The following is a 23,901-nucleotide window of genomic DNA, read 5'->3' as shown; positions in this document are numbered from 1 at the left end:
TATATTGTGGCGTTCGCGACTCCTCGGTTTCATAAGAACCCACAATACGATTACCGCGCCGCCCTTTAGCGGCGAGTAAAAACATGTAATTTGCTTCACATATCTACTGCGAGACGCCGCGGCTGGATGGCCCCACCTAGAGTTCCTGTACAGGCTCCCTACGGGAGGCAGAGTTGCGTGTTCGTCCCCGTAGCGCAGTCTTTCCTGCACGGCATGTTGATCCAGCTCCTCACGTGACTGAATTCGGCGAATAGCGGCGCCGCGCATTCGAGGCATGTGGCGCGCTCCAAAGCAGGGGAACGTACGCCGGGGCGCCGTGAAGCGTTTACTTTCCTGCACGCCAATTGATCCGGCTCCTCACGTGATCGGATCTCGGGGAGTAGAGGCGCGGCGGCACGTGGAAAACAGGCGCGCAACTCTGGCTCCCGTAGGGAGCCTAGACAGGAACTCTAGCCCCACCCAGAGTTTCTATGGGAGCCAGAGTTGAGCGTCTGTTTTCGTCGTGCCGCCATGCCTCTACTCCCCGAAATCCGATCACGTGATGAGCACGATCAAATGGTTTGTTTAATTTTATTACGGAGCAAAAGCTATTGAGTGGTTCAAGGGAAAACTTTTTAGTATTCAAACTCTTAATTCTTACCTTAAAAACAACCAAAAAACTTATTTGCCAGATGTTTTTGTTATTATACTTACGTTGCTGTCGTGTTAACCTATTTGTATCTTTTGTTCCAGCATCTTCCTTGGCTCCTTGGCGCTAATTATGGCCTTAAGCACACTTGCGGAGTTTTGGCTATTGAGACAAGGAACTGAGAATTCGAATAGAGGTAAGTGAAATGTCGGCGATTGACAGAGGAGAAAATACTAAAAAAATACTACCACCCCCAAAATGTTTCTTTTTTTTTTTTTTGCCATACGAGTCATTACGGTGTCAGACGACTACCCAATCAATATTTCGCTACAGCGTCAGATATATTTTTAATAGAGTGAAAAGTCGACAATGCTCGAAACCGAAACCGAAATTGGACTGGGGACGAATAAGGAAGATATGCTGAATTCGGGCAATCGCGTCTCTCCTCTAACCTTGATTCAGCAGAAAGCCCCCTCCTCGCTGCCAGAGCTACTCGGGATCCTCTTCAGCCGATCACAACTGCTGGGTTTAGAGCGCTCTGACATTCTCAGACCAGTGACGGAAGTAGGACGGCATGGCATTGGTAATGCGATTAAAAAAAAAAAAGATTTTGCAGCGTACGGTGGACGATTGAGCAAAATTTACGCTAGCAAAGTAATGAAATATTCGTTTTGACTAGGGATGCCGCGAACTTTTTTCGAATCGAAGTTTCGATGATCGAATCAAGCGGTTCGAAAGGTTCGAAAGATTTCGATTTTTCGAATTTTCTACATTGTAAAATTCGACGGAAGTCGAATTTTCGAACTTGTCGAGCTAAGAGGTTCGACGCGTTTCGAACCGTCGAACTTATTATGCTAAGATATTCGATCTTTTTCGAACTTTCGAACTTATTGCGCTGCAAAGTTCGATGCTTGTCGAACTTCCGAACTTGAGTGACCAAAAAATTCGATGAATTTCGAACTTTCGAACTTATTTATCAAGAAAATTCGAAAAGTTTCGAGCTTTCGAATCCTGAAAAGTCAGAATTTCGACGAACTGCGAACTTTGAGGGTAAAAGTTCGATGCTCGTCGAACTTCGAAAGACCAGCCGACGGTTTCATTTGAATTCAAGTAGTGAAATACATTCGTAGTTTTTTTTTCTTGAACTTTTACACGCGGTGCTGCGTTCCTTACGAAAGACAATGGCGTTTGTTTCAATGTTCTGGCATGCTTAGTTTTAAAGAAATAAATTTCTGAAGGGGCGAGGAAGGACGACGGGTTTTTGATGATTATCGTTTGTGCCAGATTTGAAGCGCGCTGTAGCCGAAGCTATTTGTGGTAGAGATGTTATACTTTTTTAAAGATGATCTATGTATAGCCTAGGTAAGTGCCGTCTTAAGATGTGATTATTGTTATTCAACGTGAGTTTCGAAGAAACGTCCAAACATGTATCTACATGCAATTATGCCCTAAACTTGATATTTATTTTCATCTAAGTTGTTTGAGGTATCGCATTTAAATTAACATCACAGACAGTGCGTATCATTGCCATCTGCAGAATACAAAATAATGTATTTATTGTTTTTTCACGTTAAGGAATAAATTAACTCATGGGAGAAGATTTCTAATAGTGTTCAAGTTCAGCACGTCATTAAAAGAAAACTTTTTTTTTTTCGCTTCACGATCCTGGGACGTGTGGGCCTGTACACATTTTGGTAAAATAAACTTGTTTCGAAGTTCTGAACCTCTGAATGCGCAAGAATACAACACTTCCGGCGAATTCTTTATAGTTTTTTTTTCTCCAGCTTTTTATCCCCGCATTTATTCTCCTTTTCTTTTCTTTTTTTTTTTTTTTACTATTGGCACAGGTATTTAGGTCGAAAAAAACGTAACTTTGAACTTACGAACCACTAAGCATGTGACGAGTAGTGCCTTCTGACAACGAGTTTCTAACAATGACCATCTACGCGATCTTTTATGCAGTGAAGAGCGACAGTGGCTATACATATGCATAAATAATTTCAGATTAAAATAAGCTCGACCACGCCCTCTTTCCCCGTATTGTTTTCTTTAACAGTCCGAAATATCTGGAAGGGGGGAAGAGAACTGAAGCCCCCCCCCCCCCCCCCTACCCTCTTACCCCCCGTTTTTCCTCTTCCGACGCCACTTGTATGGTAGAACGCTCCTCGACCTAGAGTTGTGTCGGCTTTTTGCGAGGCGATTCCTCCGTCCCAGAAAATAAACCTCCAGGACAATTACAAACTTAACTTACTATATGCCAGCGTCACTGTGGCGGCGTTCGATCGGATTACTACCAGCGTGCAAGGGAAGGGGTGGCGAGGTAGTTTGCCAGGTCGCTTCAAGGTTTTTCTGAGCCTCAACCTCCTGCTCGTCCCTGGCCGTTTCGAACTGGATGAGTCTCGTAAAACAGTGTGTTCGTGTGATCACTACTGCGTGAGACAGGTTAAAGACCCCCCCCCCCCCCCCCCCCCGCCCCCGAGCTGGCGGTCACAATTACTGATCCATGGTCACACGTCACTCTGCACTGGCAAATATTCCAGCACATCCGGGACACTCTTCGTCTCATTTAATTGCCTGAACAACTTCGCAGAATCTAGATATCACACCCTAACTTTTCTAAACTTGATTTTGTGAAAACCAGTGAGTCGTGAAAACGTGTTTTGAAACAAACTGTGGAGGAACTTGAAAACCGGACTTCGAACTTTGAAAACTTGGACTAGAAAAAAATTCAAAATCTTCGAATTTTTTTTTTTTTTTTTGAATTTAGCGTTAAAAGAGAATCGAAACCTTCGAACTTTTCGAACTTTGTGCAGAAAGAAATTCGAAATCTTCGATTTGTTCGAACTTCATGTCTATAAAAATTCGAAGCGTTCGAAGTTGTCGAATTTTGTTTCCAAAGAATTTCGAAATCTTCGAATTTATCGAACCTGAAGTAAAAAAATATTCGAAATATTCGAATCCGAAATTTTAGAAACCGTGAAAGCTTCGAACTTTTCGAATTCGAAACTCCACTGTGATCGAAAGTTGCGAATTTTTCGAATTCGAACCTCGGTCGGTACGAAAATATCGAAATTTTTCGAAATCGAACCTCAGTTCGCTTCGCAAATATCGAAACCTTTCGAAATCGAACTTGGGGTGGTTCGCGACATCCCTAGTTTTGACTTAAATTGTTTTATGCATTGACATGTGAGAAAAAAAAGAAGTAAACAGTATGCAAACAGATTTTTACCGAACGGAACGAAGGCCAATGCTTGGAAAGAGTTGTCAACTCATTGCGTTTTTGACAGTGAACGCGCTGCGATAGCGGTTATACGTACAGCAGAGCAGGCAAATAAAAAATGGTTAATAAACCGCATCTTTCTCACGGCGAAATATCATGCAAACAGGATCTAGCGCATATATTCATGTGACACAAATCACGGTGCCTTATATTCGGCCCTCCCTTTATTTTACAAGACAAGCCTATGAACGCAGTTTTACCAAACCTGAAAACTTCTTCAAGGGACCACAAAACCCGCTAAAATAGCGGCGAGCTCTGCGACTGCTTCTTCCTCGGTTAGGCTTACCAGATTCACTGCCGTGAGATGAACGATCTCCTGAAAGCACAGGGAATACTTCACACGCCGACTTTTCGTGTTAGGTCACGAACGAAAGTCAACCCGTTCGTTGTAATCCTCGCACCATCGAATACACAAGCACTTTGTAGAACCACATATAAATCGCCGTCATGTGGACCCCGCACACCACCACAGACCACTGCCAGCCATAGTGAACAAAACCACGTGATCCCCGTCGAAGTACCACGTGACTCCTGCGCTGCTCTGCACTCCGAAGACTACAGACGGAGTGCTAGGGAGCGCTCTGAGAGGAAGAGGCGCCCTCGGAATGAACCAGCCGATCAGGCCACAGCACTCTCGTTCCACCACTTGATCTCGCGCGCTCTGGAAAGAGCGCTCTAGAGCACGCAGATTGAACCACGCGAATTCGCCTATAGAGGAGGAGGACAAAGTTGGTGGAAGTTACGCGGTTGTGCAAAGTCTTTTTTTTTTTCGCCATCAACGTATTTGCACCTTTTTAAAAGTCATAAAAAATGGGTATCACAATTGTTTTTTATTTCTAATATTGGTGTGTGTGTGTAGCTTCGATCACCCACGACCTTGCTTATATTTTGGTGGTTGTGTCTAAACTAGAGCACTATATATCTCCTTCGGAGCAGAGTAGCGCAATCTAGAACGCCCCCTCTCCGCGACTAGTGGCGAACGGCCGAAGGTTCCAACTCCGGTTACAAATTTATGAGAAACGTAAGAAAATCGTGGTTTCTTCAATATTTTGGGGATGCAAGGAACGACGATAGTTTTTCTCATAATAAAGAACATTTTACGATACTTCGCGCTAAATTGTGTTTCACGTAAGAGCGTAATATTTTTAAATAAATGCCTGAGGGGCATGGTGCAACAGACGACTCGGCGACGTGACACCGTTCACGTGACCCGCTCCGGTCATCCCATTGAAAAATGTTCATAACCGCTGAGTAAAAAAATCTTCTGCTTTAAACGCCATTGCCTTGGAAACTACCTTCTGAAAATTTTCCCACGCATCCAATAATATGAAAACTTTGATAAAGTGTGTAGTTCTTTACCAACTTCACGACCGGATATAGTTTCGAAAAGTGTGAACTCTTCGTTTATTTTTTAATCAGCCGAGTGGCGTCGATCTCCATGTGTTCTTCCTTGGGGCGGATCGCCTCCTGGAACCCTGAATACCACGTGACTCGCCCCGATCTGCTCTTTCAGCCATGTTGTCGGCAAAACACGCGGATCAAAGGATTGCGTTGGACGTATACAGTGCCTTAGTCTAAACCATAAAAAAATGGCGTGTGACCGCAAAAAAGAGAGTGAGCGCGACTCAAACCGGCCAGTTATCGATCGTCGGTTTTCGAGCCGAAAAAGTCAAACGAATTTTGAGCAGCGAATTGTTTTCTGGGAAGTTGGGCTTTCATATGGCATGTACAAATAAAACCTTGGCGAGAATAAATACCCTGTCAGAGTCCCTTTAAGAGGATGAGGCACGAGGATTAGGGTGGTGTGCCAAAAAAGCCTCTTTTAGAAGATTTTATGAGCCCCATCTTACAGCGGTAAACGAGATGAAGAAGTACAATTTGACGCATAGATGGGGCTGATCTACACTGTAATTCCATGAGAACTTGACTGCTTTTATGAAAATATAAAGTTTGGGTTAAAAAAATTCAAAATTATTTTAGGATCACCATACCAATATTTTAGCACCTAGGGGGACCGGTGGCCAAGAGTTGTTAACGCACCGCGGCCCGGAGTGCGTGTATACTAACATCTCGCGTTGCAGAACTAAGGGACGAGTGCAATCCTCACGCCTGCCCGTTTCAATCTGGAGGACCATCGTACCGGCGCTTGATCGCGTATCATTGCAGCGTGATGCGCAGTATTGATCCGAGGCTGGTGCCGCACTGGCAAACGTTTTATTATTTTTTATCCAGTTGAGACAACAGGCGCCAAACGAGGCTGACGTAACTTCCGACTGTTTAAACACACCAAACACGCAATTTAGGCGCACCTGACAGAACATAAAAGTTCCGTTTTATATATTGGCGGCAGTCTCGTTACATCGAGGACGTTTTCACGGAAAAACTATATAAGGTGACAGGTTTCGAACTGAGTAGCCTCCAACTCGAACGTTCTGACTTTGACCACGACGCGCTCTCAGCCACCATCCGGCAAAGTCAACGAGCGCCTGTACCAGGCGAAGCACAACTGGGTTTCAACTTGTCATCAAACATAATATTCGTCCCTACTCGTGCTTTGTTCTTGTTATGAAACGATAGTTTATCGAAATAAAATTGCCCCGGATGCATATGTTTCATTCGGTTTTCTCAAAACTATACTTTGAAACAGGAAGACAGGTGACCAACATTAATAATTAGGCTTGCAATAAGGAGAACCATATTTATTTATGCCTACTTTGTTTCTTTCAATATTCCCCGAGCAAACGTACCTATATTAAAGTAAACGTCTTATCCTAGGTGTTTGTTTGAAACCAGAAAAGTGCAAGTAAAGCAGATAAAATGTTTTGGCGCTTTTTCTTTCCGTACAATAAAGTAACTAGCCCAACTCATCATTTTGTTACAGAGACGATGCCTGGCCATCTCAAGAACATTTTCTCTAAAAGATTCGCTAGTGCAACGTGACCTGGGCAGCCATTGGTTAGACGTAGGGTGTGAAAATTATAATACAACTTCCACATCTTTGCAACAATAACTTTTACTGGCGAAAAAAAAAAACAACGTCAATCCGTATGCAAAATTATCCTTAGATGAGGAAACATGCCACTCCTTTGAGACAACGACTCAAGTGTCTGGTTCTACGGTCGAAACCAAGTGTCAACCTGAAAGCAGGGCAGGCCGCCGTCGGTGTACGAAATTCTAGGATCCACAGGGCTCGTTGATCAACTAGGATTCACGATGCCAATTGAATTTACAACGTCTTAGAAAGGATGGTGTTTTTCTGCAAGATCCCGCCTTCAACAGTCTAACGTTTTGTAAAGAAAAGTGATGAAGACGGAAAAAACATGTTTGTGGCTTTGCCCCCTTTGTTAAAATATTTCTCGTCTCTTGATTATGTATATTAAAAGGCACCATGTATTTCCTTCTTCTTCTCCTGTACATTAAAAGGCTTGAAAAACATTTATTGTACTTTCTTCGTCAGGATCCGGATTCGAAGTCATCACAGCCTTTTCGGTGCGTAGGAACACGGTACTACTTCTTTCCAACGATACTGACGAGCAGTCAACAGCCTATAAGTTGAGATTCCTACACGGGATTCGTGTGCTCAGCATGTTTTGGATTGTCATGGGCCATTCTGCACGGAATGTGGCTCTAGTCATGTGTGAGTACTGTTTGACCCTTTTTGTTCATTATCAAGCGAACTATTGAACTAGACAAATTTATAACTTAACGTGGTACACAAAAAATGACTAAGTTTAAGAAAAAAAAATGGAAGTGAAGCATTTATTTAAGGTTCTAGGATTGCGAGAGGGAATGTGCTTTATTAAAATTCCTGCAGACGCGTAGAAAACAAAATAGCAGCAAGCTGCTCATGAAAGTAAAGAACATATATTTACAAGCAGGTCTGGGAGTTAACTTCATAATGGTAAACCCGAGAGTGAGAAAAAATATGGAGTAAAAAAGTAGTGTCATTGTTTTTGTATTTATTTATTTCCAGCCTCGGGTTTATCATGATGACTCTACTCATTTTGCACTCTCTTTCAGGCACGTACCAAAGAAAGAGAGTGCGTGAAGGTGTCTTGCTGTACTGTCTCATAATTTATGTTTGTCTAACCTAAAAATCCTCTCAAAGTGAACAAAATTTTGAGCCAGGTAGATTTATTTTTTGAGATTTCCTCCACGAATATAGGCATACCTTGCTCCCTAATGAGCAACATTCAGAAGTGGCGAGGCATCGGTATCATGTGCGGCTCCAGACCTATCTGAGCTTCAGGGAGGAAATTTTTTTTTTATCAGTAGCGTCAAATTTTACTTTTTTAAAATTTGCGTAGCTTGTTTTATAGTTGCTATGGATTACCTTGATACTGTTGACTCCCTGAGGCTGGTGACGCTGGGGCTATTTTATACACCTTTACGTGTGTCCGTCCGTTGAATAAATGATTTTTTTTTAATCTGCCAGAATATAATGCTTGACATTTATTTGCCACATAGCCCAAAGTGAGATCCCAACCAGATTTGCCTTAAAAATGGGAGGCTTCGTAGGAAGTCCCAACACGATTTCAAGTAGAGGCCTCGTAGAGCTTCGCCGGTTCATCTAGTGCAGGTGATCGGGACCATGAGCACCATATAAATCTAATAAGACCCCGAGCCGCTGGGGCCATATCTATACTTTAGGCCTGTGCGATGTCCACCCAAATATCCAGGCATTTTTGACCCCAGCTTTATGGCGTATTGTTGCGACGAAGTATTTCTTCGAGGAGAGGATCGAGCGTTATCGAGTTTTAAGGTCACGTTCTTCGGGTCACAAATGTTTATTATTCCGCCGCGCCCGAAAAAAACTAGTTGCGGAGAAGTCACCATATGCCGACATAATATCTCACTCCCCGTGGAGCCACCGTTAGCATTCCTTTTGGGGAAGGAGTGCGGTGCCCAGAGTTATGTTGTAGGGATTTTTTTGTGTGTTAGTTAGTGAAGGGCAGAAACACATTCAAGAATAAAAAGACTCCGATGACTCAACTCCACTCCGTCATGCAAGGGGTCGCTCAGATTTTATGACGTGACTTCTTATTTTTGAAGATTTTTCTTGGACCTTTATAACGCACACGGTTTTCGCCTAAAAATATATGTCGCGTGAATACGACATGAAGTGCTTAGCTTTTTAATGCCGTTTGGGCAGACAATTAAGGCAATTTAAGATCATACCTTAATTGCACTCAGAATTTAAGCTCGATAAAAATTGCGATGACGTTTATTCTTCTCGTCGTAAATCCTCGAAAAATCTCCGGCCCTTCCTTAAATTTAAGCTGAAAAGGTTATTGAAAAAAGAGGGGTTAGAGGAGAATTCTAGACCATTTTTGTCCTGTGAAATATAATATCACAATATATTTGACCCCAACGTATTAATATGCGCGAGACAAACCTAAACACCAACCACTGGATTTGACGGCTTACCAATTGCGTTTCATCTGCCTTGCGGGTGTAGCTTTATGGGGAACACTTGCGGTGTTTTCGACCGCTCGAGTAATTGCTGGTTCAGATACCTGCGTCGGTTGCGTCCACTGCAACGAAAACGACCAAAATAACGAATTCACCGGTACAACCGTGAGCCGCGATTGCTTTTCGAAGATACTACTCGTGTCGCTTGCCAGGTTGTGCACAACAAACTTTTCCTGGTGCCACTGTCGTTGCTGTCGTTTCAGTTGCTACGAACGCAACCGTCTCAAATGTTTGAACCAAGCATTCGACTTGTAGACGGCGCGGGACCATTCCCTCCTGTCACCGGACGAGCTGTTAAGAGAACCACTATTTTGGACAGCGTGTTAAGTGTACTACTTGGCGTGTTAAGTGTATTTTCTTTCTTTTTTTTTTTTTTGTTGCCGCTTCATTTTTTCTTTTAGCCATTTTGAGCGAGGGAAATTCAGTAATAACGCTTCACGGTAACGCAGTCGCACAATGTTCGCTAACGTTTCTCGCTGCGACGCTCCAAATTAGCTCGCTGGTGCCGTTAAGCTTTTGCTCTTTGTTAGTATGAAACGAAGCGTTTCTGTGAAAAAGTAATGTTTTTGACGTACCGAATGCTCCAATTTTTTACCCGAATATTTCGTTCCTTATTTATGCGACATTCAGCTGCGCCGTAATATGCCCTGATTGCGAGAATGCATTATAATATTTCCCACACCGCGGGGTTACGCAGTATCTCATATTTTCAAAGCCAAGATCTCTCAAATTATCGCCTTCAAAAAATATTGTGATTATACTGGGATGATTAAAGCTCTAAAGTCTGCTAAATTATTTTTTTTAGAAATTACATCGAACGGAAAGCAATATCATCGCCGCTTCTCTAATCACTGCACAGTTGCGCGTGTTGTTGCGCCGTTCATGACACACAGTTATGGCCTCTGCGAAGTCTTTGAGGGTGTGCATACACCAATGCAAGATGGCCGACGCAACGACAACCTGCGACCACGTATAGTGTCCTTCAAAGTCGCAAACAGTCAAAACTTCCTAAGCGCAAAGTCACGAAAAAAGGTTGCATAAAGAATATATTTAAAATTGTTCTCTTAAAAAAAAAATCTTGATGAAGTGCGGTCCGGTGAGTCAGAGCATGGTCGTTATGAAAGATCACGACAGCAGCATTTCCGGTTGTCGTTCACATGTGAATGTTTGTACATAGATACATATTCACTTGAGGATCGCTTAATAATGTAAGTTCTCATTAATTTAAAATGACTTTCCGAGCAAGGTTCATTTTTGTAACTCTACCTCCTCTCCCTTCCTTACTTTATTAATGCTACCGTACTTGACATCTTTCTTATCTTTCACTACATCTTCATTAAAGCCTCAGTTGTGAGTCAGCGCTCTTTCCTTCCTGTTGTCTCTTCCTTCCTTACCTTATATGCGCTGTTTAAGTAAACATGTCTAGCCAACTCGCCCATCAAGTCATTCTGGTCCTATTAGGGAGTTTAAATATATTGTTATAATAGCCTCGATTACGATGCCCAGTAAATACCCTATTGAAAATTCCATCAAGCTACGTAATTTGGGACACTGACTGCCAGTCAGCAGCCTTGGTGGAACGTGATGGACCATCAGACGTCATCTGATGGTCCATCAGATGACGTCTGACTGCCACTGCCAAGGGATTTTCATCAACAAGGGCAGCATTTATATAAGAGTAAAGCTATACGCACTCATAAATATAGCCAAATGCCTCGATAAAACAAAATTTTCGAGAAAAAAAAAAGCAGCACCATTGTGCATCGAATCCGCGACCGGATGCGTACAAATCGGACACTTAACCGCTATGCTACGCCACCGTTAGAGACACTCGACTTGACTATTCGTTTTATACGAAATACTTTGGCTGCAAATGCAGTTAAGCCGTCAGCATGTTATGCAAAGCACCCGTACATCACTCGCCGTACTTCAGTTCTACTCACCTGCCATGTAGAGTACTTTCGCGTCGTAGAACGATCCTTTTGTTCTCGCATCACCGACCCAGTAGACCTGGTACACCCTGTCGTCTTCAACTACACCGCTAAAGTCCCTTACATCGTTGGAACTCACAACAGGCTGGGTCTTGTCGAGTAGAAATTCTACTAAAACATAAGACATTGTAGAGCCCGGGCAGGATCGACAGGTTGGAGCAAGCGGGCAAACAAAACGAGTCGAGAGCGATCGTTCATGAAAGCTCGGCGAAGCCCCTATGGGCGAAGCGAAGTGCGAAGTGTCGTGTTCGGCGCTTCGGCGGGCTTGTGATCAAGGTTGTCGGTCGGTTGCGTCTCATACCTCTAACGTTAACGGTTTTATGGGCTCACGTCCCAAAATCGTTTTCTCGTGCATAGATTACTTTTCGTATTCATAGATTTGACGAAATAGTGGTATCCGAACGAACTTTACGTCCTTTGACCGTACGTCTGTCTGCACGTCAAAGCTTTCTGTCGTACAGTCAGAGACAATCGATGTACAGTCAGAATCACCACCAAGACATCCTGATGGCATTTCGCGGCGGCCGACTGCCACCAGGAAACCATCAGAAAGCCGACAAGCGGGGTCGGACTGGAGTTTGACTGTCGGTCAGAGCAACTTTTGGCCAATCAGACATGCTTGACGTACAGTCAGGCACAGTCAGCGGTCCACTAGAAAACATTGACTGCCAAACAGGGTTACATTGATGGATTTTTCCTTCGGGTAACGAAATAGATTAATCAGCGAAGCATCGCGTACCGTTATCGATGCTTCAATAAGGATCCATTGAAACTTTATAATATCAGCTGTTTTAATCAACATGTCGATTTATTGTAACTAGATGGCATTTTCAATTAAACTGGTGTCCCAAAGCAAACGACAATCCCTATGGAGACAGCCTTCTTGGACATCAAATTTTTATCTTTTTCTTTGCCATATTGTCACGTATAAAACGGACCCGTGACAAATGTAGAATTGAACATAAATGTTTAATGAGTTGAACTCGTGGCCAAGAATTGAAAGGGAAAAATACAACGCATCCGGCGTTGGCGACGGCAAGGCGATTGTCCCGAAGCAGCCCATTGCAGCTGCTTTTGTACAGGCGCAAGTTCAGAAATGTTTTGAAACAGAACAGATGGAAAAAGCCGAGAATGGACAGGGACATTACAGAAAACTAAATGAGTATCAACAGAAAGATGCGCGCCGAGCTGGGGTTGAACCTTTTTCCTCGGCGTGGCAGCCGAGTGCGTTGCCAACCCCACCACGAAGGCGGCACTATGAGCTGCCTGACTGAAGTGAAAACCCCTCTTGGCCTCGGGAAGGTAGCGCGCTTAGGTCCCGCAGAGGAAACCTATATAAAATGGTCAATGCGCACAAAAAGACAGCTGCTTTTGCACAAACCTGGGTTAGGCTGGAGTTTGCTGGTTAAAATTTTACCGACACGAGCGCCAACATTTGAATGATTTGCAGGTGAACGCAACTTAGTTCACCCGTTTGTTTGCCTTACGTGGCCTACGCCAATGTCACCAGCAAAAAGTACGCTAGTTTCATGTTCACTTATTCTAAATGGGACTTAAAAAAAGAATATCTTATTAAAACTCACCCTGCCAATTATTTTAGAAACGTGGGAAACAACAATAAAATTGAGGTTAAGAAAAGGGGTTAAAGTATTGTTCACCATTTCGTTTCCATCCCTACCACCTTCTTTACGCGCGGACATGGCGCCGGAATAATGGGCTCGAAGCGCCTTTGTTTCACCCCGATGAACCAAAGCTAACTGATATAAATGTGCTGTCGTATATAGGCGTTTCTAACTCTTCCTGAGCACATGCTAATGCGTTTTAAGCGCGGTCAACCCAGGTAATTATTCTTGTAACGTTAACGCGAAAAAAGAACCAAGGAGGTAGATACAAAAAACAGACCTTTATCTTTTGGAAGCTGGCCACTGACATCCCAGCCCCCCAAGCCCGAGCCTCGCTCGCGCCCTCTCGTTGGGCGTAGGGCGCCGAGCGCGAGCTTTTTTCTGCCGCAGTTGTGGGCCGCACGGCCTACAACGTGAAGCGTTCTTTGGCTCGGTGTTCGGCATTTTGTGAAGCCCGGATAAAAGTGAAGCATGGGTAGAAGCGTGGCCACGAGACTTTACAGTGATTGGAATCGCAGTAAAGAGGCGTTTGCGCTAGGAGGAATTCGAACCCAGACCATTTAGATTATTAAGCGAATGTTACTCCAGCATGTCACGACGCATCGGCATGAGTTGGAGTACTATTAACGTGAAACGCTCTTTGTCTAGTTGTTTGGCATTTCGTGATGCACAAATAAAAGCGTGGCCGCGTGGCTCGACATTGATTGGTTAACGAGTGGGAGAGTAGGAGTGAGGTGCTCAGCACTAATTGGTTAACTTGGAGATCATGTGACTGAAGAGGGGGACGAGGAGGAGTGAGGTAGCCGAGGAGGACTTCAACCACCTGTGTGCACTGAGGGAGAAGAGCTTCAGGGTATGAAAGGCTCTGCAAGATCACTAGGTTTATCAGACCGATTAACGGTTGCATCGCCTCATTCTAGAAACAACTATCAAGTGTACAAATGGTACGCGTTAACCTATCCGATGAAGAGCGGCGTCAATGCGTCGGCTTCCGGCGTCTGCAAACTAAAGTATCGTTAAAGATTTGTTAAGCTAGAACGTTTCACGTATCCAGCGCAAGTGCATAGCAATTCGCCATATTTTCTATATTATGTACCAATGAAAGGCCTTAATTGTATGCTGCTTGGGTTCCTCCAATTGCCTGAAACAAACAAAATGTAATATTCAAACGCTCACTTAGAGGTAGCTGCTTGATATAAGACAAACAAGAAAATAACTGCATAAACCACTATTGTTGGTTGTCTATGAATTTCGATAGCATTTGTCATGAGACTAACGATGCAGCTTACTGTAAATACTACGACGCAAGCTTTGAGTAAACACTTTATTTTATGAATGGTTTACGACGCAATCATTTACGTCGACGCGACTGCTGTGCGCCACTCTGTAACTGAGGTATTGCTTACGCTCTGTGTATTCGTTAATCTTAATTCCATCTCTGTGCAATCCTTTAATGTGCAAGGCGTTTCCCCACCATCATTGCACCTTGCTGTATACGTCGTGTCCTGTCTCTAATCGCTTAATGTAAAAGCTGTTTCACCACCATAGTTGACCATGCACCAACTAGCTCCACTCAAACCAATAACTGATTCGTAGCTTTGCCGAAATCTGAATGTGTGCGTACTGCCGCTCCATGTATGCGCGGCACGAGTTATCTGCTTGCTAGGACGACATCTAGGTCGTCATCAAGAATTACCTCTAGGACAGTCTCAAGGACGACCTCTAGGAAGACCTCTAGGAGGATCTCAAGAAGGGCCTCTAGGACGACTTGAAGGACGATGTCCTAGAGTATGACCTTAAAAAACGATGTCTAGAACGACCTCTAGGACGACCTCTAGGACGACCTCTAGGGCGATCTAGAGGAAGGCCTCAACAGCGACGTGTAGGATGACCTCTCGAGCAACCTCAAGGACGACGTCCGCATACGCGTGGCGCCTGCGTATGCGGAAGCACCGCGTCGCCGCGCAGAGCCCCCGCATATACCCGCGGCGCATACGCGCTCCGCGCCTATGCACGGCGCATTCGACGCCAGAGAGCGTATCGCGAAAACCAGGTGTGGTAATTAAAGATTGCTATCGCACTAAGACCCTGGTAAAGTGTCACCCTTTGTGGGTTTCTGTTTCGTGCCGATAGAAGCAGTGTTGGATAAAAAAAAAAAGAAGCAGACAAGATCGGTCTTGGTCCGTTTGACCAAGACCGATCTCCCTTGTACACTGCTGGCTACTCGTGGCATTCATCTCGTTTTTATATCTTTTTTTTTCCAGCTGGACTGGTGAACCTGCTAGCATATTCGGACACATTGATGAGCTGTGTCGGGATAGCTGGCATTATCAGCGTGGACACGTTTTTCTTCCTGAGGTACTGGTGTACTTCTACATTTGCTAAAACATTGAAGTCAGTTCGTTTTTATAGTAAAATAAATAGAACATTTTATACGTGCTCAATACCTACGCATCTTATAGTCGTTATGGACATATTAAAATTTAATATATAATTAGGATACAAAAATGCTGACGGATAGTTAATTAGCCCTAAGTAAATCTCTGCCTTGACGTATTTTTATGAAACTTTCCGGTGCAGTAACATCGCATCCTCCTTCGGGAAAATAAAGATCTAGTTTTATAACACCACAACCGCGTTGTTGTAGAATTATGTGGCTAAAAGCACTTCACTGAAATATCAATAATTAGTCTAATTGCTTGTGCAATGTCAATCAAGAACGTTTTAACAACAACAACTTCAAGCTAGTCCCTCGCGACGCATACACTAATGCTTGGAGCACTGGTAGCTCCTGTACGTAAAGTTATTCAGCGTGATTTAAGTATGCAACCGAACGAATGACATGAGATAGGTAAAGTTATTCCGCAAAAATAATGCACGAACAGCGATGTAGAGCACGAGTTTTGAGAGGCGTGGAATTGTCGGAATTTCTCCGAATATTATTTTGGTCCACTCATTCGCTAGGCTTGCTTAAGTAGAATAAAATATGTATTATGGGTGGATGCAGGCTTAAAATTCTGCACATAATCACTGCAAAAATAACAGCGTAGATGCTCAACAACTACCGCAAAATAAAGCGACAAAGAGTAATAAAAGGGAATGAAATATACGTAGCGCGCCAAAGTTTGTAAAGGTAAATAAGAGGGAACGAAGCCTTGCCTCGTAAGCATTATTATACGGTGAGCAAGCAGACCGAGATGAGCGACCTTTCTCACATCAGTTTTCTCGAATATCCTTCTATGAGAATAGAATATAGTGCACTCATTTGCATCAAACAGCGCGCCTACAGCACCAAGTCCTCTCGTAGTGGTGCAGGAACTTGGCGTCTGGGAGAACGCACAGCGCTGCCGCTGCAGTCGCACATTCGCGCGGTACAGAAGGGGAGGGTATTCCGCCGCTGCACCAAGATACCGGATTCGCCAAGGCAGCACAGATGGCTATTCTCACCCGTCTCACTGGCTTACACGATGATAGACGACAGCGGTCACCCGTCCCGATTCAAAGAGAAATAACCCCAGGCTCCTCGCGTCCGGCCCTTTTCGTTGCACAGTGGCCTGACGGCGCCAAGGCCGTTTGAATTTCATCGAGCCAAATGTATCTCCCAGCAAAGCAGTTTGTTCCTAGATCGTTGTGACTCGTCTGATAGTGTTGACTAGAAAGACACATTACAGTCACAATCACAATCACGATCAGGACCGCGCGGGCGTCGACTGGTTGGCACTGGCAAGCGTCCCGAAGCGCCCGCCGCCGAGGCGTGTCCGTTATGTGAATCAGCGTGCCAAGTCGAGGGATTTGACGCGCAAGCTGTCACAGTCGCCTTTTATAATTCTCTCAGTGCTCTGCGGTCGACAGTAGTGTGCTCGCAGATGGCGTTGGTGCTCAGCGGCTCGGCACTCTGACAGCACGGCACTCTCGGAGCAAGAAGCAAACTTTTGTCTTCACGCCTACCCGCTAAACAGTTCGAATTAAAGTTCGACTCCGGGTTGTTCTGCGCAAGAAGCACACGAACGTGGTCACCATATAATTATGTTTTTGGTTTATTTTGCCAATTTCTACATCATAATATAGCGTGGCACAACTCCGCAACCAAGCGAACCTTCGTGAAAAACAATCTCATCTGTTCTAGACACGATTCTATGAAGTGTAGAAGCATCACTAAGGAACAGTTTCCACAGTACAAGAGCAACAAACACATTTTGAAATGTCAATGCTCTCGTTCATTAAAATGCTGGGGCATTTTTCTTAAAGGCCATCCAAAATTGCTATTACTTGAATTGACTATTCATGACGTGTGGAGGTTCCTCCTCCGCACGTCATTTACGCGGAAACACTAAGTGAGTAAGAGGTGAAGTTCGATGCTGAACGCGGATCGCATCGGCTCAGACGGAGTGTTCTATATTTGCGTTAACAAATTAGCGTTATTTATTTAAAGGGACTGACTCCTCTGTTCACACTGGACAGGTGTAGATGTCCTGTAATGGTTTTGAAAGTTTAGGACTGTGATTTCAGGTTATCAATATTGAAACAACCCAAAAAACCTTTCTCTTATATAAACTCCGAAGAGGGTTAGGGCTATTGGGTTGAGGTATTTTTCATATGTCATCACACAAAGTGGTCATAATTAAACGTGTAATTCCTATGTAAATTATAAACAAGCTCATGTTTTGTGTAATATTACGGCTGATGTACACCTGCCAGCAATATGAAGGTGAACACCTTACCTGATTTCTTGCCTGTTTTACGGCTCCCTAAAGCTACATAAACTCTCAACGTCTGAAATGGTACGTGGCTTAAGGTCTAAACTGTGCGTTCTGGCCCTCTCCTGGAGCAGAGCTTGCTCCAAAACTTGCAGGAGCGTCAAAAACAAGAAGACGGCTGTTCACCTTCATATCGCTCACGGGTGTACTTTGCTGCCTAAATATTGCACCATTTTATTTAATTGCTGCACTTCCTTTGTAATTATGCGTTATTTACACTTTACACAGCACAGAGACTAACATTTCATCAATTGGATACAGTTAAATTATTACTGATGTCTTTATTCTCAATGAGGGTAACTTGGGAGGATGAATATTTATCAGTTTTGAAGATATAAGAAACCTGAGTGATCTAATTACGTTAGGTTGTTCGCAGCCCTTGTATGGTTTCTGCTTACATACGTATTAACTAAAATTTACTTTTGTTTGCTTTCAAAACCGGAGGCTCTATTTTATTCATATCGAGCAACACACGTACTTGTCATTTATTCTTAGTTTCGAGAGGCATTAATAGATTGTTTGTGAGGTTTTGTCTTTCCAATCCACCGCAGCTTCACTAGCAAATTGTAATCACCATAGTAGTGGTTAGCATATATCGGCAGAATTTACTCACGCTTTTGGTGCGAATAAAAATGCAAGTTCAATCTAAATACAAAGCAATAATTTATTTCAGCGGATTTCTGCTTGCGTACGGCCTTCTCAAGCAGAACAGAAACAGATGTCTAGTGGCTGCAATCGCCTGCGTTCGACGTTTTATCAGGTAAGACCAGTTGCGGGAGTTTTCTTTTTTTGTTTTTTTTTTATTGCTAAACAATTGCTTGGGGCAGCCAGGGAGATAAATGACTGTATCAGTCTCTAACCAGGAGATGCTAGGCCAACATCCAATGGGCTAGTGCGCATCTCACACAGGAAACAGTGTGCCTGTTAGCTTCTTTCACGTGGCGTACTCCCGGTTCGAAGCCTGACCGTGGTCTGAAATGTACCCTGCGTGCTGTTAGACGCGAAGGCAGTGCTTTAGAGCTTACTCAAGTTTCCTTTTGTTGTGAATATTTAGCATGCCTAGTGAAAGTAAAGGTAAATATACTGAAACTTTAGTTTTTTACTAACCTGTATTTATGAAGAGCTAAGGTCAGCCAGCGCATGTTATGTCGGCGTTTGGATGTCCAAAATAGTCCCTGCAGTTGCCGCCGTGGCGGCAGTGAAGGGACAAACATCGAAGAATAAGTTAGCTTTGAGCAATGTAAATATATCCCGGAGTGTAGTTCTATCGTCGACGGAGCCATGCCCGTGTTTCTGCGCTTTACCAACTCCCGAAGCGACGACAATGAAGTCACTTACGCTTAAAACCTGACGCGCAAAAAAAAAAAAATCCTTTTTGGCAGAAGATGTTTCTCCTTTCCTTCGTTTCGCCTTCCAACTTTCTTCTTCCTTGTTTACGGTCTTATCACATGCTAATCGTCTAAGTGGCTTATAACCCGCAAACCTGAACAGCAGGGATTAGTCACACCGGCAGAAAATGAGCACCGAAAAGGGCTGTTGCTAGGGAGCCTTCATGTGCGCTTTGCTAGGGTGATGCCACCCTTTGTAATACCACTCGCCGACAAACCAGCAGCCATTTTGTTCCTCGGCGATATTCCGTGGGGCTTATAACCCTCCCGGAAACAAGCACCTTATCTCAGAAGTTCGGAGCAGCGTTGTGGAACCCACGGAGGGAGGATTAGCATTTTCCCCCTCGGATGTGATTACCGATGGACACAAAGGTCACTTTCCGGCGCACGGGGAAACAATGAGAGGAACAAAATGGCGGTGGAAGAGGGTGTGGGAAAGGGAAACAGGCAGTTGGCATCACTCTATGCGAAGCGGACATGAAGGCACTCTAGCTGTTGCTATCGTTTGATTCGGATTCGTGGATCACTCTTCGGGCTATTAGCCCCGAGAAGTTCGCGTGGCGCCCCCTTACGGCAAACCGGGGTGACGTCACGGCGAGGAGAGAATTTTTCCCCGACTCGCGCCGCTCGCCCTGTGGAGGCTGTGACGACGCTAGCTGTCGGCGCGCTCGTTTCTATTTAATTTTTTTTGGCGTGTTTTTCGTAGGAAGTGTAAATTTTTTATGTGCCTTTATTGAGGTATGGCCTGTAGCTACAGGCGAAACTTCAACATACATATTAAGCATCGTTGACAGGGCAGGCAACGCAGGAATCAGAGTGGTATATGATAATAAAGATATATGGCCACAATTGCAGGAGCATCACTATAGATTTACATCTCGCACAATAAATGCTGCTGATGGTCTGAATGAATTGGCAGGTTGTGTATACTATTTTTTTTGTATCTCTGTTTTTACGAGATACAAAAATAGGAGGAGTAGCTTTGGCTTTAATAAAACATTATCTAACAAATCGTTTTCAATTTGTCAAAGTTAACAACTCTGTCTCAACCACGTTGGAAGTAAAATATGGTGTCCCCCAAGGTTCTATCCTAGGCCCCTTGTTGTTCCTCCTTTATATAAACGACATTACTGCTATTCCTAGATCTCCAGAACGGATTATATACGCAGATGATACGAACGCATTTTTCGCCTCTGCCTCCAAAGCATCCCTAGAGTCAATGGCAAATAGCTATCTCGCTGAATTAGCAGTGTGGCTCAATAAAAATAAACTGCAGCTAAATTCTAAGAAAACCAAGTATATAATTTTTGCTCCAATAAACAAACATGATAATACTCCAATAACTCTGTATTTCGAAAACACGATTATAGAGCAAGTCCCCGAACAAAAACTTTTAGGCGTTTGGTTTAACCAGGAGCTTAGCTGGAATGCACATGTAAATAAGTTGACTGCTGAGCTTTCTCAGGCAGTTGGATGTTTGTATAAAATAAGAAACCTGATCCCTACATGGTTAAAAAAACAAATTTATCACTCTCTTTTTTACTCAAAGTTATGCTACTGTATTTTAGTATGGGGCACCACCACGCTCACAAACTACAATAAGATTCTTAAATTACAGAAGAAAATTTTGCGGTTATTTGAAAGTTACACGGGAAATATGCAAGACCTTCCAACTGAGCGACTTTTTAAAAAACATGGTAGACTCAAGGCTAACCAAATTTATGATTTCAAGTTAATGCAACGTATCAAAACTGAGAAACTTTATGGTAAAAATACAAGTGATGCAGTGCACAGATACACCTTTCGGCACTCTTTAAGACGACCCCCACAGATTCGAACAAATTACGGAATGCAAACTAAAGATTATCAGGTGACCAAATTATTAAATTCAATTGGGACCTTCGTGGGTTTTAATAACTCCTTTTCTAAATTTAAAAAAGAGCTGAGGACACTCTTGGTGGGCAGTGACACTGTTTTATAGTCATTTTTATACATGTACAATTTGATGCTTTTTATCTCTGAACTTGTGAAAAAGTTTCTTTCATAATCTATATTACTAGTTGCGATCCTCATGATGATGTATTATAAAGCTATGACATTATTTGAATTGCTGATTGTTCTACAGCTGCATGAGTGTATACTATACTGTGTACCGTATGTACGAACTGCAAAGGGGACAGAAACCTTCGTCAGGCATTTTCTGCCTTTAGTCTCTGTTCCCCTTTCGGTTGATCCGAAAGAAATAAAGACTTCAATTAAATTTAAAAAAATTCAATTCAAACAAGATCGCCGAAGCAGAAAAGCTGCATGCTGCTCGAGCAACATGCTAAATACAGTCTGGCCATGGGGAGGGAATCACAAGTAAGACAGCCCAAGTGGAGGGGCAAAGTAAAAAAACAAGGAACATTTTGTTATATACATTGCTTGCATTTGACCTTTGCTGGATTCGGATAGTATTTCAATGGACTACACGGGTGGTATCTGCGGACTTGTTTATATCAACCCTCAAGTAATGTATAACAAACGTAAGCAAAGGTGTCTAGCTCGTTATTAGTCCCTTAAGCCCTAAAATTGAGATTTTACTTAAATGGAATTCTCCTAAAGCTGAAATACCAGAAGCTTTTCTCACTCAGACTGTCGCCCTTCACAGGTTCCACATTTTCTGCTACTATAGTGCTGCATCTACCACTGGACAGACAATCGAATGCTTGCTTTTACTCCTGTTTTCCTCTGTCGTCAAAGAGTCCAGCTGTAGAGAGTTTGGAGGCTGAGGAAGCTTTTGGAGACCTGCAACAGCGTCTCTTTTAATTGGAAATCACAATTTAGACTAAACGGTGTATTTTCCGAATGCCCGAGGCTGGAATAAAAATGCCCGGAAAAAGTATAAATATTCGAAATTACGGCACTATTGCTGTGCATATTTTGGTCAGTTCAATACATATCATACAGGCAACTGGGAACAATTCGGCCGTCTTTGCTGCTACCATACAAACTAATTTCCAGTAATTGTGCATCTTCTAAGAAATATGCCTCCATGCGCGTATAAACTATATAATAAATTCACGAAGAAGCTACATTTATGTAAAACAACCCTGTTCCACGAGCACCTCAAAAATAATCAGACACAGGGCCTTTAAAGGGACACTGACAGGGTATTTATGCTCGCCGAGGTTTTTAGTTGTACGTGACATATGAGACCTCAACAACCCATAACAGAATTTGCGGCTCGAAATTCGGTTTCTTTCCGCCCGAAAACCGCCGATCAAGAACTGGCCGGTTCGAGTCTCGCTCACTCTCTTTTCCGCGGTCACGGGCCGTTTTCTAAGGTATCGATGCGACCACCAAATTTAATCAAAGTCGTGGGTCACTGAAGGCACACACTCAATATTAAAAATAGAAAAAAATATGAAACCCATTTTTTGTGGCTTCTAAAAAGCTGCAAATACGTTGATTGAAAAAAAAGTTTCACAGACAACCGGAAGCATTCTGTGCGTGCGTCGTTTCGCGTATCGTGGGACTCGCAGGGACGCGATGGCAGCGGACGACGGGCGTGGGACCTCTATTTCAGAACTGTCGTTCGCGGTACCGGAGAATTTTGTCTGCCTTTAAAAGAGAAATTTGGGACTGATCAAAAGAATTGGTCTTCATCCCGTACGACACGCCCGACCACCAAGCCGATTTGCACGAAGACGTCGCCGAGCCGTCGCTCCCTTCTCGTGGCTGAAGATATCGCTCGCGCAAACGTCAAGCACGACGTGTCTACTTCGAGTTGAATATGCACGCGTACGATTTCTTTACAAGGTGAGAATGTCGCCAATGCGGGGTGCATCCCAAATTCGACCCGGGAGTGCTTTTGCTGAAGGTAAATCGGTAGCAAACTTTCCAACTTAGAGTTTATCGGCTGAATTATTACTAAGGAAAGAGGCTCCCACTTTCGATATGCTCAGTAGCTTGGGGAGTGCGAGCGCGCGTGCCGAACGTGCAAGGCGTTCGAAACATGAGCTCCGTGGAAGCGTCTGCAACGGCCCTTGCTGGCCGCGGTTCTAATCACTCCGGTGAATCGACGAACGATGACTATAAAATTGTTTTACCACAGATGCCTACAGGAATTACGAGTAAAACATCGGTGCTTCTGCATTGCGATTTGAAAGGGCGCCCCTACCGTATCCAGGATTTTCGTCAAGAGATGGCCAGGTGCGGCGTACTCGGCGACATCGCAGCACTCGGTGCGTACCAAATGAATCATGTTTGGATGGCTACCCTCCGAACGGCAGAAGCAAAGAGACGACTCGTAGACGCCAAAGAACTGCAGGTGAAGGGTCTTCGGTGCCTCGTCGTGGATCCCAGCATCACGGAGGTACGGCTTCGTCTCCACTGGATCCCGTATGATGTGCCGGACGACGTTGTGCGTAAGGAATTGGAGCCGTATGGCAAGGTCCTGGAAGTGAGCCGGGAGAAGTGGAATGTTGAAGGCTTCCAAGGGATCGAATCAACGACCAGGTGTGCGCGAATGACACTGAACGAAGGAGGCACGGCCGATACCATGCCACACCAGCTTCGGATCCAAGGTGGTAACGTACTTGTGATCCCTGGTCGGGCGCCGTTGTGCTTACGCTGTAAGCGCACAGGTCATATTCGACGAGAATGCAGGGCGCCGAAGTGCTCGGAGTGTTTTCGCTTCGGGCATTATGGCACCGAGTGTGTCAGGTCGTACGCCAGGGTGGCCAGCGGGGCCGGGACGGCCGAGACCAATGACCACGCCA

General features: G+C 44.0%; 1 protein-coding gene across 1 annotated transcript in view; it reads left to right on the top strand.

Annotated features, from left to right (window-relative positions):
- The first annotated feature begins 541 nt into the window (after window positions 1-541).
- Window positions 542-23,901, top strand: part of LOC8036855 (nose resistant to fluoxetine protein 6) — an 84,446-nt gene continuing 61,086 nt past the window's right edge. The window contains 5 exon segments of the mRNA XM_042292955.1: window positions 542-558; window positions 733-824; window positions 7,366-7,545; window positions 15,258-15,351; window positions 18,424-18,510. Of these exon segments, the coding sequence (XP_042148889.1) occupies window positions 542-558; window positions 733-824; window positions 7,366-7,545; window positions 15,258-15,351; window positions 18,424-18,510 (470 nt within the window).

Source organism: Ixodes scapularis, unplaced genomic scaffold (assembly GCF_016920785.2).
Source record: "Ixodes scapularis isolate PalLabHiFi unplaced genomic scaffold, ASM1692078v2 PGA_scaffold3__209_contigs__length_174095766, whole genome shotgun sequence".
Classification (NCBI taxonomy): domain Eukaryota; kingdom Metazoa; phylum Arthropoda; class Arachnida; order Ixodida; family Ixodidae; genus Ixodes; species Ixodes scapularis.
This window is presented reverse-complemented; position numbering and strand designations above follow the sequence as displayed.